The sequence below is a fragment of the Diadema antillarum genome, unplaced genomic scaffold (assembly GCF_040938485.1).
Source record: "Diadema antillarum isolate AM-2024a unplaced genomic scaffold, OU_Dant_1.0 scf00000033, whole genome shotgun sequence".
NCBI lineage: Eukaryota > Metazoa > Echinodermata > Echinoidea > Diadematoida > Diadematidae > Diadema > Diadema antillarum.
Window position 1 is genome coordinate 1,051,906 of NW_027270922.1, and position 18,194 is coordinate 1,070,099.

Consider the following 18,194-nt stretch of genomic DNA (forward strand, 5'->3'; position numbering starts at 1 on the left):
AAATGAGTGTTGTAGCAAAATCAGTCCGTCCTCAATGGGTTAAAGGAGATCCACCACTCTCTATCCCTCAGGGTGATATAACATCAACGAAAGTGTACAGAAGTATGCTTGCTGAGAGAGGGAAAGAGGAGTACAGTCTTATGTGGGAAGGGTTGTGTGGGTGGGGGAGGAATGGTACAAGTACTGTGCAGTATAAACGTGACTGACACTATGCACGTTTCACATGTGTCACGAGTGGGGCACTCTCCCTGGATTTAATATACCATTGTTAAATCCTGGAGAAAATGCGATCAAACATTAAAGCAAATGTCCTTCCTCTTGCATCTCTGAAGTAAAACATCTAAAGAATAGAAATAAGTTTTTAGCTGCTTTTTTTTTTTTTTTTTTAGAAGGAAGTGTAATTCTTCTGTCTATTAAGTGTTCATGCATTAATTTTTCCCAATTTCAAATCAATGGAACAAGAGTCTGGAGGAAACTTTATCTCTTTTTCCTGTAACTTTGAATAGCATATCCCACTACCACGATGTCAAATGATCTATTTGAAAAGGTCAAGTGGGAGAAACCTGGGCTTTAGAAGATAACATTTCCAAACAATTTTTGTGAAAATATTTTGTGCTGAGCCCATGGAAGGGGGGGGGGGGGGGGGGGGGGTCAATGCATTTTAATTTCCTCCTTTCATGCCAAAACTAAGGGATATCTATATAATTCCCCTCTAATTGTGAAAGTGGGACAGCTAATGTCAAACATCAAATGAGACTTTAACACCACACCTCAGCTCTTCTGCAACCCTACAACAGCCATGTGTTTTACAGTACCTCTCTGAATTTTATTCATTACATGTTATGTCTGTGCATGGACGTGCTGTGTGTTGAAACAAGCAAGTGTTCTGTTCTGTTAATGCAAAGAGCATGAATTTTATATGCCACAACAGTTAATAAGACTATTAGGGTTAAGATTAGAGAGAAAAAGGAGTGAAACTATGAGAGAGGGGGACGGACAAGAAGGGGAGGGGGAGAACGAGACCAGATGAGATAAACTCAACTGAGTATTTTTGTTATGTCAAATGACTCTTAAATGTCCTGGTAAAACTAGAGTTAACATATGAATATGAGGTATGTTGTTCTTATGCATTTATGATCCTTTAGAGACACTTTCTGTGAATACATGACACTGCGAGAGGTGTGTACATATTATTTGATTTTTCCATGTACGGATTGATATCTAGGTAGATGACAGCTTATTTCGTTACCATCATCTACGACTTGGTTCTACTGTTTGGAACCTCTTTCAGTGACCACACTGTGGGGACAGTTGCCATCGACGAAAACTCTCAACTTTGGAGGAGATTTCCGAGACAGTAATCATACTCTAAGTGGTGGCGTCTGTTTCGAGAGGACTGCTCACTGAAATAACAGACTGAGGAGGTTTTTCCTATTTCTCCTTCCTTGTTTCATTAGGTTCACTCGGAGGAAGAGAACACTTTTACTGGTAAATCTTTTTCGCAAGTATCATGTGTTCTCTTTCGTGGAGGGAGAAGTACGTATGGGGGGTTTGTGTTTTTGTTATCTGGCCATTCATTTTGTTTGTAGTGATTTATAATACTATAACAGTGAAAATTATCGCACGAGTAATCTATCGTGCTCAACCGGGTAAAATGAATTTCTCGTTTTTAGTTCTGTAAAATCAAAGAGATGTAACATCATTACACATGAGGGAAAATATTTGGGGATTTTATATTTGCACTAGTTTCGTGCCGTGCGAATGCCGGAAAATTTCCACACTGCAAAAATGTCAACTTTAACAGTAGATTGATTCATGCAACACTGATAAAACCTTTTAGAAAGTCTGTCTTCAGTTCATTGCAATCTTGGTGTCCGTATTGAAATGATTTGACAGGGAGAGGATAGCCTTTCCGTCATATCTCGTTTGGTATTTGGTTGAAATCCGATGAGCCTTAGGGTTGGTAAGAGCATGGCTTGGATGTAATGGGTTTGACCAAAAGCTTACCAAGGGCTGGGTCAGGCTCCTCAGCTCAAAAAAATCAACAGATCTGCATGATATCACTAATGCAACCTGACACCGCTTCTGGCTACTGTGTCTGAATTAGGCACACACTGAAGAAATCACATGCAGTGTACATCTCGAAAGAGGTCGCATATATATCTCCCATAAAGTAAATAACAAGCAGCATGGATTTTGAATCAGGATTTTTGTTTTACGTGACTGCTAAGAGAGCAATGGCGGCTCGTGTGCAAGCAACCACGGGACTGATCAACCCCGAGGCCACTCATCGTGGCCTCAAGTACCCCATGAAGGACCAGGCTATGAGGAAATTTGCCAAAGAGCACAACTACTGCTGCTAGAGGACTTGACTTAGGGATCCTGCGACTGAGTGATCTCAAAATCTCCCTCAACCAGCATACTCTGCATTAAAGCAAGCCCACAAAATGGAGAATGTTAAAAATATTTGCTGCTGTGCATTGAATCATTTGGAGTGTGAGGATCCAGTCTTCGTTCTTGAGGAGGTTGAATTAATACCTTTGGCTTTTGCGCAAGTTTTCACTTGCAAAGTGTCATGTTACTATGGATAAAATCTTCAGAGAAGGAGACACCACTGAGTTTATGCAGCAGGAGCACCATTACAGAATGCTTTTTGTTTTTTGGTAGATTTCAAAAGCAAAAAGAAAAAAATAACTACAATTTTGTTTCTCATCACAAGTGAGATAGTACATTCAAAGTGCCTACGGTGATCAGAAAATTGCATCTTTTTTCATCAAGCAACCACAGAAAGAAGCATGCTAGGAAAATACTGCCAGTATCATGACTTTGCATTAGATATCTGCCTCCAAATAATTCCCTTGATGTCGTTGATCACCAGTGAGTGCTCCATGTCCATTTTGCGCCCGCTGTGCCGCAGGTCGCGGCACCGCTTGAAGGTTTTCCGCAGCTGCTCCTCGATGGCGGAGGGTACACCTCGGAATAGTACTGGTTCCAGGAGGTTGCACATCTTGTACAGGTTGGGGTAGGTGACCTCGCCGAAGCACTTGCGGTTGACAGTGCCGCACGGCGTCTGGCAGTTGAGGCCGTAGAGACAGTCCTCGTCCACCTGGCACTCACGGTCCTGGAGGTGCCCCTCGACGATGACCTCGGGGTAGAGATCCTCTAGGTGCAGGAGCTTGGCATCGTGTGCCTTGGTGTAGCCGATGCTCTGCGCAGTGACACTGCACATCAGGAAGTTCCCCAGCGGGTTGTCGATGATCTCCTCCACGAACTCGATGACGCCGAGGACGATGTGCGCCCGCTGGGTCCACTGCAGCCTCTCCCTGCTCAGAAGGCTGCTCAGCCCCAGCGGAAAGGCGGGGCCGACGCCCTGCCGGCTCAGGCTGTACCCCTGCACACCCTCGGTGACGAAGACGTCCCCGCAGAAGCCCTCCAGCTTGGGGATCATCTCGCTCTTGGAGAGTGCCATCAGGAGCAGGAACTTGTTACCTCGTAGAAGTGCCCACATGGTCTTTGCTTCGGCCAATGACACTTTGCCGTCGTTGTTGATGTCGGCCACGTCAAGGAGCCGCGACTGGAGGTCCGCATGCTCGGTCTCCCCGAGCCGCAACTGCAGGAAGGCCGAAAGCATGTGGCGCAGGTCCTCCATGGATGAACCCTCCTTGGGTCTGTCGTAATCGCCATCCTTGGGGTCGTGTGCCCAGTGGACGAGGAAACGGTCATGTGCCAAGCTCTTGGGATCCTTGACTTCAACCTCATAAACCTGTTCACACACAAAAAAAAAAGTGCAAAAAGAAGATTGATTACCACATCAGAATGATGTAACATGCGACGGCAAAAGTGGATTTGAAGCGCTATTAATTTCTTGCACTTGGTCAAGGGAGACTAAGTTGGCATGTTTTGCAGCAACAAAATGTCAAGGTATGATGTAAGCAGAACACAAGCACTGAAGAACAAATATGGCTTTAAAAAAATCAAGTGCAACAGCATACTTTTAAGGACAAGACCATGCGTTGCAACAAGACGTAAAACAAAATGGACTCACACAAAGTACTGTTTAGTATTCTTCTGAGTCAATTTAGCATGATGTTAACATTCATGAGCAAACAATTAAATGAATTGAATCTTTCCCCTGGTTCCATACAACACAAAGATAGTGCATGAAATTTTCTGAAGTCAGGAAATGGCCCACATTTACAGCAGTCCTTCTTAATTAGCCAAGCTGCCTATAAATACCAGACAACTTTCTTGACAAAAATTACACCAACACTGGACATAGAGGGTTTTTATTGCCCCAGCTAGCATGGACAATGATTAAGCACTGGCAAGGAAGCAAAAAAAAAATGAATTGTTTTGACTAATAGCAGAGATTCTAAAGCTTTCTACGACCAATTAAACAAGGCGAGCAATGACGTCATGTCAGTCACGTTATCGCATTGCTGAATGCCAGAGAGACAGCAAGAATGAACACTATTAGCACTGCTCGGCAGCTAGTATGCAAAGGATTGGTTCCCTTTCTTGACCTTTGTAGACAGTCTGGATCAGGCGTGACCCCCTCGTGGTTCGCCCCAAGTGACTACATGTAGCAATAGTCAGCAAATGCTATCAACCAGACACACTGTGCCATACATTGTATGCTTGAATGAACGAATGTTCATGTTACAACAGTCCGGTGGTGGTTTTCACACTTACAAAACACGAATTGTTGGTAATCACGTTTCCAACAATTTTTATGTTTCTACAATGTATATGTTTATTTAGAGTTGCCAGGTGTTTACACGCACAAATGAATCTCTCCGAGCAGATCGCTATTTCGGCAAACAAAATTTCATGCTATGGTTCTGTTAACAATGACATGGTCTGTCAATTAAGCGTGCAACACCTTTGCACGCTAGCATAATATGAAGTATCATATGTGCACAAACTGGTTCTATGACATTTGCTCAGGACTGCGACAATATTGCTCTCATGAAATATCTGCACTCTCAGTCAAACATAGATTCTACTTCCAAATATAACCACAACCCTAATCCTAATCCTCACATCAAACTATAGAACCTACAACCCTACTACAACATTTACCCTAACCCTAAGTCCTTGGAGAAAATAAAACCGGAGCAATTGTTGAAGGAGCAAATGTTGTGTCACAGCACAAAACCATAAGAGAGAGTGCCAATGAATTAAGCCAAGTTCTCCACCTTCTCAAACTGTTCGGATTACAAAAGGGTGCCCAAAAAACTAGTATTAACTCATTTGGAATGCAGTCTGTTTCGAAACTCATTTTCAGGAGAAAGAACTCCCGGTGCGGCAGATGGTTGTATAGGTCACACAATCTTGAATAAATGGCTCTCATGGCTACTCAAAGCTATCAAAATGCATCTGTTGTCTACAAACATCATAGCCAGGTAGAGCAAGGCAAATGTATTAGAGAGGAAAAAGAACAAAACAAGCAAAGCACACCTGCTTTGGAGCATTTTGAGACAACCAAATGATGGGTTTAGAGCGTCTGTTATTTAATACAGCAACAACCTGCTAATCGATATCTTTATTGCCCGCACGACATTGTTTGCATTCATTTTGTAATAATATCTCACCAGGCAGGAAAATGATATCACAGAATGATATCACATTTAGATATTCATATTTGACTTTCTCGCAACAGAGTATCACAAATGTTGGGTAAAAAGAGTGCATATGTGTGTGTGTGTGTGTGTGTGTGTGTGTGTGTGTGATTTAAGAAAATGGCTGCCAAATGGGATATACATACACAACCAGATGTGCATGCATGCTGATGTGCTGGTCTTTCTGACAATATTCTGTAGGTAATTATCATTTTCTGAAGAAACATGACTGGCTATTCCTGTTCACATGGTGAACATATCGCTCGGAAAAACAAGACTACAAATCATATTTTCAGGTACAATTTGTTTCACTACGAACAATAAAATATACCATAATTGAGACAGCCTTTACATCCTGTAGAAAACAAAAGCAGTGAAAACTTCATTTTGATAGACCATGTGCTGTTCCAGTTTCAGTTAATAAACGGTCTTGGGCTAGCTGGAAGTCAATTATCTGCAAGTACCAAGTATATGCATAGAAACAGCCAACACACTATTGCAAACAGTGAAAGCTTTATTTCTATACTTTTGTCTTCTGTCCTGATTTCATAACAGATTCAAACCACTTCAAATTTAAATTCCCTGCATGTCTACAAATTACTATGGCCATCACATCCATGGAAACAGTGAGGGTTTTGTCATGATATGTCTGCTGTCCCAATTTTGATAATAGACAGTTTATTAACTACAATATGTATTTCGAAAAATACGTTGGCTGCAAGTTTCTGTATAAAAAGAACAATCGCACCCCTAAAATATGATGCGTCTACTGTCCTAATTCTAATACGGTAATAGACACCCTCTAACTACCTTGAATTAAAAAGCTACGGCAAAGCTATCTAGCAGACCAGGAGAAATGAAAAATCTGTTTGATAACTAAGTTCATTAGTAATTAATCTAATTTTTTAGCCGCCTCTGTGGAATTACTATTTCCGCAACACTTTAATCATATGCTCTGTTGTCACGGTTACGAGCACTAGATTCAGGCCTTGTGTGTCACTCAACCCAGTTGGCAATGGCTGCATGTCAAGCGTCAAATACCTGCCTGAGACTGCAGCTTATTATTTGGGATTAGATTCCGGAACAATGTGGGGTCACTAGCTTGCACTGATAATTTAGCGAAAATGAAAGCGATGAACCATTGAAGCAGCATTAAACTTAATCAGCCATGCTTTGAACTAGTAAGGATAGTGGTGCAGCATGCACTACACATGTACACAGTTCATGAAATATGTAAGTAACAATGCTACTTGCTTCATTGTACCAGTAGAGTCTCTCCCCCTCCTCCCCCTCCCCCCCCCCCCCCCCCCCCCATATTTTGGTCTTCGTCAAGATGAAAAATACCAGAATATAGCTTGGTCAAAACTTTGACTGACTGGGTCGTTTTTAGGAACTATACTCATCTGAGAAAAGAATCTGCATGGTGCACTGCAAACTAGATTCCATGAGCTAAAACTGCTGGACAAGCAAAATGAACAGTTATTCAGTAAAAGAGCAATGCCCAATTATTGACCAGCAGGCATGTTGCAGATACACACATTTTTGGTTATGCCTTTACTGCATATAAGTGATCATTAATCCACAACAACCATTAAAATATTACAGAAGGAACTACTCTTTAAAGAAATGCAATTCCTTTTCTCTCTGTGATCTCTCTCCCTCTCTGTCTTAATTTGCCATCTTTCTAATTCTGAATCTACCTTCTCTAACAATCCATCCCAATTTGTATGTATCCAAGTTTTGTATCTTTAATTTGCTAAATAAAAACCAAACACTGAATAATTCTGCAAGTTAATCATTAATGTATAATCTTTTTTACAAAGAAAAAAAAGAGGAAGGTTTCAAGAAAATAATCTAACCACTTTAGCTTCACATCATCTGAAATCTGCAAATTACACATCAACAGGATATCGGATCGGGTGTCTTGTAAGAATGATGGAACTGGTGGGGGGGGGGGGGGGCAAAATGCTGTTTGCACAAAGTACACATTAGGGCTCTATTCTTCCACAGCCAATATGTCATATGCCGATTTCTCACACATGGTACAGGTTGAAGCTGCTAGTCTCTACGCTCTGGAGCCCCCAATCCCGATGCACCTGCCAGCAGTCCAAATGAATGCAATGATCCATGGTACGTTGGGAAGGGGGGGGGGGGGTGATTTTGTTTAATTTTGAATTCCACTCCAAAAAGGTAAGATACGTGAACAGAAATGATGGATCTGAGTCTGGCTGATGGCATGATTAACGTAGCAGGGCATGTCAATAATATCACAAAAAGAGGGTGAGGTGCAATATTGACTAGCGTTTTGAAATGTTTGGTTTCAGTTTTCTATCTCCTATCTATGACATCTTTGTGAGTGAGCACCAAGTCGTTTAACTTTTAACTATTCTGAAAGCTAGAGTTTAATAATTCTTTTAAGAAAAAGAAGAAAAACTCTGTAGAGAAAAACTGGATTTAATGCAAAATGTCCCATCTGCTAGAAACGTTGAAATGATGCCATAACAATTTACTGCTATATCAAAGCAATTTGTGATACATTTTATTAGTGTGGATGCAAGCACTTGGGACTATGACAAATGACAGTTACTATTTTACACAGGACACACACCACCACTTGACTCAGCTGTTCAAATTTAGGGCAATTAAAATCAAATACCCAATCTAATTGATACATGCCTTGCACACATACTGCATACCAGCACGCCATAATATATTATGGAGTGTTTTCATTTTCATGAATTTTGTGAGCCTATTGATAGTCGTAAAATTAACAACTCCCACAAGATATCGCCACTAGTGGCAGAAATGCAACGTATATCAACTCCAAGGTGTGCAACTGCCAAGTTTGATCTTAAAAGAGCAAATGTTAATTCCCTGGTCGGTCCCTGTGGTTGTCCATCAACCGCTCGCATTTTAAGAGTCTTGCAATTCCCAATTCGTGAAATATTGTGCTCTCAAAATGCTTGGTGTACACAGTATCAATGTATTTGGGTTCTTCTGTTGTTGTATGATGTATGATCATGCAAAGGAGGTGTTGCTAAGTTTCCTCCGATGATTTGGAAGAAATCAATCCTGTCTGGCCTCTACTTAAGTCCAAAACAAGATGGAAGGTTGGTGTTTGTCGCCACCAGTTAATGCATGTTGTGTGTAATCCTAGACCTGAAGGCATGACGGGACACCAGACTCTCACTGCACTGAACTGCCTACGACAGACGCGCGCGCTGTGTTCACCACACGACCGAGACTACCACAGCGGAACCGCAAGTCGACGCTAAACACCCACAGCTCCCTCAGTCTGCAACGTTTATGTTCCTCTTGAGAAATATTTTCATAACCAAACTACATTTATATGTATACATAACAAAAAAAAACACACAAATAAAATCACTGACTTTGCTTAGCAACCATGGAATGCATGTCCAATGAGAAATAATTTATCATTCCCATGCCGCATGTCAGCATTCAGAGTCTACACTCCAGTATCATGATGGCAAAAAAAAAATGAAAGAAAAGAAACAAGTCATCTGCACAGTCCCATGTGTATCATTTCATGCGAGAAGCTGCCAAGGCAAAAGAGCTCACTTTGTCAACCTTTGTGTACCTCAAGAGGTTTTCTAAAAGTTGCCTGAATAAATGAACCTTTAGAAGCACAATCCCCAGCCTGAATTTTGACATTTATCACAAATTCACTGTGATATTGTCTATTATCAAATAGCAGATCTCGATATGCATACAAAAGAAGAAATTCAGTTAGATGGCTGTATGTCCCACATCTCTTGTGAATGATAATAATTTGTTTTCCCACTCAGGCAACAATAGGGTTTAAATGCACTTTTCTTTTTTTCAAACGTGATTATGGCAAAGCCATGTTATGTTTCTTACAAAATGATTTTGGCAAAGCCACCAATGATGAATGTAGTTTATTATGCAAGGACATTTTAATTCTAATGTTTCTTACTTAAATAACAAAAATTTGAATTTATGTGAATATTTTGAAGGATAGGATGCAAAGTATCCTTTTTTTTTCTCTCTTTCTCCAACTGCCTGTATGTTTGCTGTCTGTCTGTCTGTCTGTCTGTCAGTCTCTCTGTCTCTCTCTCTCTCATCAAGTCACTACAACTGGAATTATCTGTGATGCACAGTCCTACCCATTAAGAATTGCATTAGTTGCCTTACCTGGTTTTCTGGACTCCTTGATAGGCACTTGGTGTAGACAAAATCCCTTTCTTCGCAGAGTCTCGGGCACATCTTTCCTGTGATGGTTCCTTGTGAGTAGAAGCGGCACTGAAATACACGAGAGTTGCAACAAAAACACAAAGTTTATCATATTTGTGAGTATTCTGAGCACTAAAACCCTCCAAATTCAGATTTCCTTTAACACGCATTTCCCCTTTGGAGATAGAAGTACGTGCAATGCTTACTAGAAAAACCAAGGTATTTCGTGAATGAAAAAGGTACCAAGTGAACTACTGCGATATCTATTATGGCACTAACAAATCATTCAATATCACTGTGATTTTATTGCAAATGTAATGAGTGAAGAGCTGGAGAACCCAAGCTCAGTGTGTGTCAGCACAAGGGTCTTTTTGAGGTAGACCTGCAAATTGTGATTACATTAATCACAACAGGGAGAAAACCTACCCTGCCCACCATTCCCACTGAATGATTCAATATGTAGCTTTGACCAATTAGCTTGATGATTCCCTAGTGTGTCTTCGCTGTGAAACGTCAATGCACAAGCTTCTCTGGAGGGCTCTCTGCTGATTGGCCAGGATGTTTGCTGCCAAATGCTGGTAGCAATGTCGGTACTTCTACAAAGGCGTATTAAGTCAAGAAACTCAGACACATCTCTAGAATGCCCTCTTATGAGGTCTCGGCTCTAGCCGGCGGCTCGACTAGTCTCGCACAACCACCCTCCGCTTGCTACTCTTGCAATTACTACATTAACTGCAACAGTGGGAGGGTCTTTGACAAAGGCTAGGAGTCTACCTGCAGTGTCCAATATAGAGACTATTCATGAGCAATATCCAAAGTGCTTGCAAATTACACAGTAATAAAATGGGAGGGGGGGAGGTAACACTGGTAAATGTGAAAAACTTGAACAGATTTATTTCTGGATATCCATAGTGTGTTTTATCTGGTAGTGTCAAAACGAGTTGAAAACAAAAGCAATCATCCGACCTGTGCTCGAAACAAATATCACATAAATACATGTATGAGCAATATGAGAAGTGCTTGTAAATTGTCATATCAAACTGATCTGTTCCTGTACATGCCTGTCGCATATTGCAGCCAGAAGCATCTTGAATGAATCAAACATTAATGTAAATGAGCAATATGGCAAGTGGTCATAAATTGACACAAAACCTTGAAGGGGCGGGGGGGGGGGGGGAAGGAGTGGTGTTCTTTAAAAGGTGTCATCAAAACTTAACAGGGGGATACTTTCTTGTGCATTCACAGTGTGTCTGGTCTGATCTGGAAAGTGTCAAGATGAATCCATCACAGGAATCGTCCAAGCTGTGCGCAAAACATGAACACATGCCAGCAACTATGTGTTCAGTCCTTGAAAACTGTCTGAAGCACAAGGGTGGAGTGATCATTGGGCATACACTGATGTGCGATTGAAATTGAACAGATCGATTACGGTGCGTATCTGTAGCACGTTGCACCCAGTAGCATCCAAATTGAATCCACTAAAAATAATGCCAACAACAACAACCACAACAACGACAAAGTTGCATTCAAACACCCAATTCTGATCCCATGATAGACCCTTACACAAACACGCCTGCTGCTGTGAATACTATGTCTTCACATTGAAAATTCAGGAATGGTTTGATCAAAATTGTATGTGTTAAATGTATGTTGATATCTCATTGTTCTTTTTTTTCATCGTATTTATAAGCCCTACCCCTCATTGGATTTGGTGATGGTCATCAACAGTAAAGTCGGCTGAAATAAGCAGAACAACACCAATACTCATTCATTCACCTTGCCACAATCAGGTACTGTATACCAGCTCACAACTAGAAAGACAGGTTTTTATACAAGACATTGTCATGCCCACTCTAGCCACAGACTCAATCCTGGAATATTATCCACATACAGTAGCAATAACTATGTAATCATAATAAATATGTTCTGAGGTGATGGTCTGTGAGACCTATCTTGCTAAATAGTGTCTGTTCACGCACTTAGTCAAGGTAAGGTGCATTGAATAAAGCTGAGAATTGTGATGCTTGTATTGCCTTATTTTCAACATTCATGACAAAAATTACGAAAGGGATGCAGTCACCTTTTAAAGGCAAGGCATGATAGGTGCAGAAAAAAGAAAGCAAAGAAAATGATATGATAACAAATTTGTGATGCCTATTTTGCACAGTTTCATATTAAATTTGTGGTTTGTAGACCTATCTACATCAGCAGAAGTCACAATGAAATTAGAGGTCAGAGGACCTTTATCCCGTTGAGGACGGACTGATTTTGCTACAACATGCATTTCCCATAGACACCTGCCTGAGTATACTCAGGACTCGTCCTCAACAGGTTAATCCTCATATCATTGTGCCAAAGCATTAACATGTATGAGCCACACTAGTATATCAACGGCTCATGTATTATTGTCACAAGAGACAAGGAAAGGTTTCACGCTCGACGATGTGACAGAAATTTGAACAGATCCGTTCCACACTTCTGTGACACTTTGCATCGAGTACAGCATTTAGAAACAAGTCCCAAACACAGGAAACATTTGAATCTAAATCAAGTAAAATATATGCAAAGTGCTTGTTAAACAAAGCATGACGGAAGGGGTGGGGTTTGAGGAGGAGTGGGGGCTAAGGAGGGGCGGGGGCTAAGTAGGGGTAGGGCCTTTAGGAGGGGTGGGGAGAGGTGGTTTGATTACTTGACATTGATACGACAGATATTGCACAAATCCGTTTTTTGCATTTCCAAAACATGTTGTGAATGGTTGGCCCTATACTCCGCTTGCTCATCCAGGCATAAATCAACTGTGATTATTCTTATCCTTCCAATATTTTCCTTTCTCTGTTAAATCCTTTTCTTTTCTACACAGGGTTTCAATCAATCCAATTACCTGCTCAGTCATTCCACGACTGGCAAAGAAAAAAAAAGATGTGGGCCAAATGAGATCCACTCTGGAATTGCAAACTTAATTGGGCTGACATGAATGGAAAGGCAATGATGAATGGAGCCGAGAAAAGCACACAAAGCGACCATTCGATATGCTGGATTGAATGTGGCTAGTTTGCACCACAATCAGACAAGGCATTAATAAGTTATAAAGCCTGGATTCAGCAGTATTTACAAGTTTACAAAATAAACCAAGTAGACGAACTCAAGCCTTGAATAAATCTAAACATTAAAAAGTAATTATATCTATCTTTAGCAGGCTCAGGAAGTTTGTTTGATTTCTTTCTTTTCTGTTTCTTTTTATTTTTTGCTTCCCATTGAAAAAACACTTGGTTCCTAACTAGACTTCAAAAATGAATAAAATAGACACTAAACAAACAAAAAATGTTCTACATGTGGCAACCTACATGTAACATATCAATAAAAAACAAAGTACATACAGTACGACAGATGATAGTAATCAAATACTAGCAAATATGGAGCATATCAGAAATACAGTTCACACATTTTGTGTTATGTTGATTGACACTGAGATTTATGGCCAATTGGTATCACACCCGAGAGCATAATCTTTGTCTACTGGTTACACTGCAATTCTGTCATAGAAACGAATCCTCACAAAACAAACAGGATGAAATGATAATTACATGAAACGGATGCTCCCTCAATAACCATTAATGGGAATCTCCACGCTTGGATGACACTTGCAATGTCCAGGGTTCGTGTGGAGCATGCTTACATTTCATATTCTGTTTCGATTGCTTGTTACTGCCACGCAATGAGAAGTGAAACATCAATTAATTGGACTTGTCTTGGACACAGAAAATGGCTTCAGTGTTTAAATACGAGTGCATGCAGCACATTGCCTCATGAACACTTCTATGATTGGTGTTCTCTCACTCAATCATCAGGTTTGTACTCTATTGAATGACCAAATACCTCCCGCTCTCTTTATATTTTCTCACTCTCAATCTATCATCCATTCCTATCTCTCTTTCTCAACCAATCTCTCCTTCCATATATATTGATATCAATCTTTCCAACTCCCCATCTCTCTATCTCTCTGCTATTAATAGTATCTAGTAAGTTATATTTATATCAGAATACACATATCTCACTCTCACTCTATCATATATTTTTATCTCTTTTTATTCATCAATCTCTTTCTCTCAATTTATCTGTTAATCTATTAATCTACCATCTATCTCAGTCCTTCCAACTACCTACCTATCCTGCTCCTTACCTCCCTCTCAATTTATCTATTAATTCATCTTAATCTATGTCCATGCACATCTCTCTCCCTCTCCCTCTCTCTCTGTGATGTAGCACTTATAGTATTATGTGACAGTTCTTAAAACTGTTTTTATCTTGATGATTTTAGGGATTATATAGTATTCAGTAAGTTCAAGTTGCACTTCTGTCCAGAGCACCCTCAGAAAGAATGAGCAGCACAAGGACAGAACATTTTCCCACATTTGCTGTCTGAAATTTAAAACCCTTACATGAAAAATTTTACAAAGATGACCTATTCACTCATACACACCCAAACAAACACCCAAACACACACACACACACACACACACACACACACACAATCAGATCAGTTTATGTTGTTTTCAACCATTGTGAAGTGAAATATAAATAAAACATTGTTCATGTAACAAAAGTCATTTTAGCTTTCTGTATCATGCCAAACTGGCAAATAACATTAACATAAACATTGATCAATGGGATTGCATAATTTCAGTAGACAATCTGCTCTGAGAGGCATTTCTGCAATCAACTGACTCACAACATCATAGTTTTCAGTTCACTTCCGTAATGGGCTTGGTTACAAAGCAGTTGACGATTTGCTATGCACATGAAGGTTTTCAATATTCCAGTCCTCATTTCAGATTAGATCTCAAAGACATTTTGTCTCTCACACAATTATCATACTTGTGTTTTTCAAGATTTCCTGCAATGTTGTTATTGCCATTACTGTGATTGGTGATCAATCAGGTGAAATACCCTCTCCTGAGGTCCACACTCTCTGCACTGTCACATTCCCTCTTACATGCTGCGACAATGCGGCACATAAGAGAATCATCATTAATCAACCGAAAGAAAGAAAAAAATGACTTCCACCACTCATGCTCCTGCCTGCATATTTGGCAATGAAAGCAAATCAATGAATCCAAGTGCAAACACTCATAGTTCCACTACCTGCCCGAATGTAAATTCTAATCCATCATCATGCAATTTTATAAACACATACAAGTATGTACACGTCATCACACGCACGCCACACACAGATACAATCTACACACATACATGTAATTCTCTCTTTTTCTGTATATCTTTCTCTCCCTCTCTCTCTCTTTCCCTTCCTAACTCTCTCTCAACCTTAAAGGTCCTGTTTTGGAGCAGTGATTTACAAAATGTTCAAGATATCACTTTTGATGCATATGTGTCTGGTCAGGTGTATCACAAAACATCCGACCATACGAAATGTTTGCAATAAAGCCTAAAATATCAGGAGATATCACAATTTTTCCCATTAAACCATAACTGTAGACAGTTTAGTCTGGAAACATTTTAATCATAACTATTTTTCACATTTTGTGTATCTAACATTACTCAATCATCGATTATACTGGTTCAAATTTTCACATTGGTTGTTTCTATCCCTAACTCACACTTTAGAACTATCTTGAAACACTAATGCTGGGTTTTTGTTTCATCTACAAATGGTGAATTATGCCTTTAAATGCTAGCTCTTTCACAGTCTGGTATCGTTGGTAAAATTAGGGAGCAGCTTTGAATGCAAAGCCACCGTTCGAATTACGGTTTTCTTGGAAGTCTACACATTTCCCATTTTCCCTTGATCTGCTTTGCAATGTCAATTTTGGACCAGTGTTGCCATTTCCTCAAGGTGAAGGTCACAAGCACAATATAAATTCTCATAAGATCATATTTGTTTTCTTCTGTTAATGTGGTACGCACTGCAGATACCACATGACTATGGCACATTGAAGCGGTTGGTAGTTGCGATGTCTCGTAAATATTCATTTGAGGAGCCGTAACACATCACACCACAGACTGACTGCTGATTGGTCAGTTTGGTCCCTCTCCTTGACAATAGTGTCGAGGGTGAATAAAGAACATGGTACTTCCAATCAAGCACCAATCAGGCACAAACAGTAGTCATAATTTGATAGGAGATACGGATACTCTAACCCTGCATTTCTTTTTCAATGAGTAACAAAAGAATGGCCTACAAGTATTACCCAATATGGCATGCTTTCTTCACTGATGAAACCCTTCATTATACAAGGATGCCAAACCTGATATTTTGAGATCATCATCAACTTCTAAATTTTGTACTGAGTGGTGCAGTAAGCACTGATGAATGATATCATTTTCATATATACCTAGGGTAGCCTCTTCAATGATGGCAAAGATGCTCTTCCAGAGGGCTCTAACATTATCATTATCTCAGCATTTGTAACATCCTCATATATTTGACAGAGCTACAGCTTTGCCAGGAGTGGATACTGTGTGTAAAACATACTCACTCTAGGGTATACAACAACCAGGCTTAAGCCACACGTTTCACAGGTTAAAGGGTGTGTACAGTTCTGGTTGAGGTGAGGATTTAGCTTTTAACGTTTTGCGAGATATTCAGAAACCATTCTATGAGATGTCAAAGAGTATGCAATTCTAAGGGGTATCAAAAGTTTATTTGATGAAAATCGGTTTTGAAATGGCTGAGATATCCAAAAACAGGGTGAAACAAAGAGATCCTAATAAAAGGCGTGGCCTGTCACCTTTTATTATTATCACTTTTTTGGGATATCTCAGCCATTTGAAAACCAATTTTCATCAAATAAACGTTGAATCCTTCTTAAAATTACATGCTCTTTCATATTTCATAAGAGGATTCTCATCATCTCACTTAGGAATGTTCAAACATGAATCCCCACCTCAACCAGTACTGTTCAGTCCCTTTAAAGAGAATTGTCACCTGCACACACTGTAGTGCTTGCCCAAGTCAACTTTGTAGTTGTCATTTTTTTCTGCTTTCATTTTTTTTTTGTTTTGTTTTAAACACCAGACTGCCACACCATCCTATCTCTTTCAGCCTTACTGCAGGGCCATTGCCTAGACGGTCAACATGATACTTGCACCCCTTTTGGGGCGACATGTTCTATAGGAACCTACTTGACGATTCTGTCCCGCATTGGAAAGAACTTTCTTGGGGCCTAAACCAGCCCACTCCACTTGAGGAAATTAAGTTCATGCATTATGAAGGTTCCCCACCCCCCCCCCCCCACTTTTTCTCCTGCCTCACTTATATGACTACAAGCACGACTGATTTGCCAATAGCTGCACGTCTTCTATTACGGCCCGCTCAGTCGACTGCTCCTTGGCCTATGAATGATATAACAACGAAGATGACTTATTCATCCAACAAGCCACTAATTCACTATCAAACATTCACGATTTTGCACCGCTGCATTTCCACCGACTAGTCGCAGAGTCTTCTCACGGACGTGTCACGCTCCGTGAATACTTGTTTAATGTGGAAGACGGACAGAGCACACATCAGAACACATACACCCACCCACACATGCTGTCTTATTTTGATAAGCTGTCAAAATTCTGAGCAATTTTGAGGCTGCTTATTGAAGCTTGGTTTGCGATTGTAATCTCGACAATATGAAGTACCCCCTGAATGTCTCACTGTCAAGGGCTGAAAGATGTGGCTTTGAAGGGAGCAATCCCCCCACCACCCCTCCCCCCCCCCCAACTAGTTTAAAGAGAAATAATGTCTGTAATGCATAATGCATGCCTACATTCAGATCGAGAATCTTGTGGTTGAGATATAAACCTAATACAGAAGGCTCGATTAACTGCAATTACTTTTCAGTGACACTTAGTATAATGATATCAGAGCCAATTAGCAAAGAATGCCTGCCAGACGATATGCTGATTGGCAAAAAAGGCACAGGTGTAGATGTCATGTGAAACGAAACAACTATTTCGATGTGATGACACCAAATAAAGATCTGCATCCCAATGAGGGGTTTGTAACCTAAACAAGCCTCTATGATGAAGACACGCCTATAAGGCGTGTCTTCATCAGCCCGAAGTTTCAAAATAGCGCGCTATCTAGCGGTTACCAAACTAGTCCGATGTCAAAATAGCGCGCTATCTGTGTAGTGAAGATGCAGATAGCGCGCTATTTGATCGGGAAAATTTCCCCAAAAATCTTGGTCTAGTTCGTCAACTAGAGCGCTAATTCGTGAAATAGCGCGCTATCTTGGGTGCGTCTCCATCAGCCCGAAATTTTCTCGATCCCTCCACGCTTCTGGTTAGCCAGCTGGCAATAAAAAGCGCATGTACAAGCAGCTAGTGATTGTGTATAGTACATTACAC

The 18,194-nt window shown here is 40.4% G+C and overlaps 1 protein-coding gene across 1 annotated transcript in view; it reads right to left on the bottom strand.

Annotated features, from left to right (window-relative positions):
- Window positions 1-1,849: 1,849 nt before the first annotated feature.
- Window positions 1,850-18,194, bottom strand: part of LOC139742668 (divergent protein kinase domain 1B-like) — a 39,211-nt gene continuing 22,866 nt past the window's right edge. Inside the window, exons 3-4 of the mRNA XM_071653202.1 lie at window positions 9,798-9,905; window positions 1,850-3,763 (exon numbers count right to left, since the gene is read on the bottom strand). Of these exons, the coding sequence (XP_071509303.1) occupies window positions 2,819-3,763; window positions 9,798-9,905 (1,053 nt within the window). The 3' untranslated portion in view covers window positions 1,850-2,818. The remainder of the gene's footprint in view (window positions 3,764-9,797; window positions 9,906-18,194) is intronic.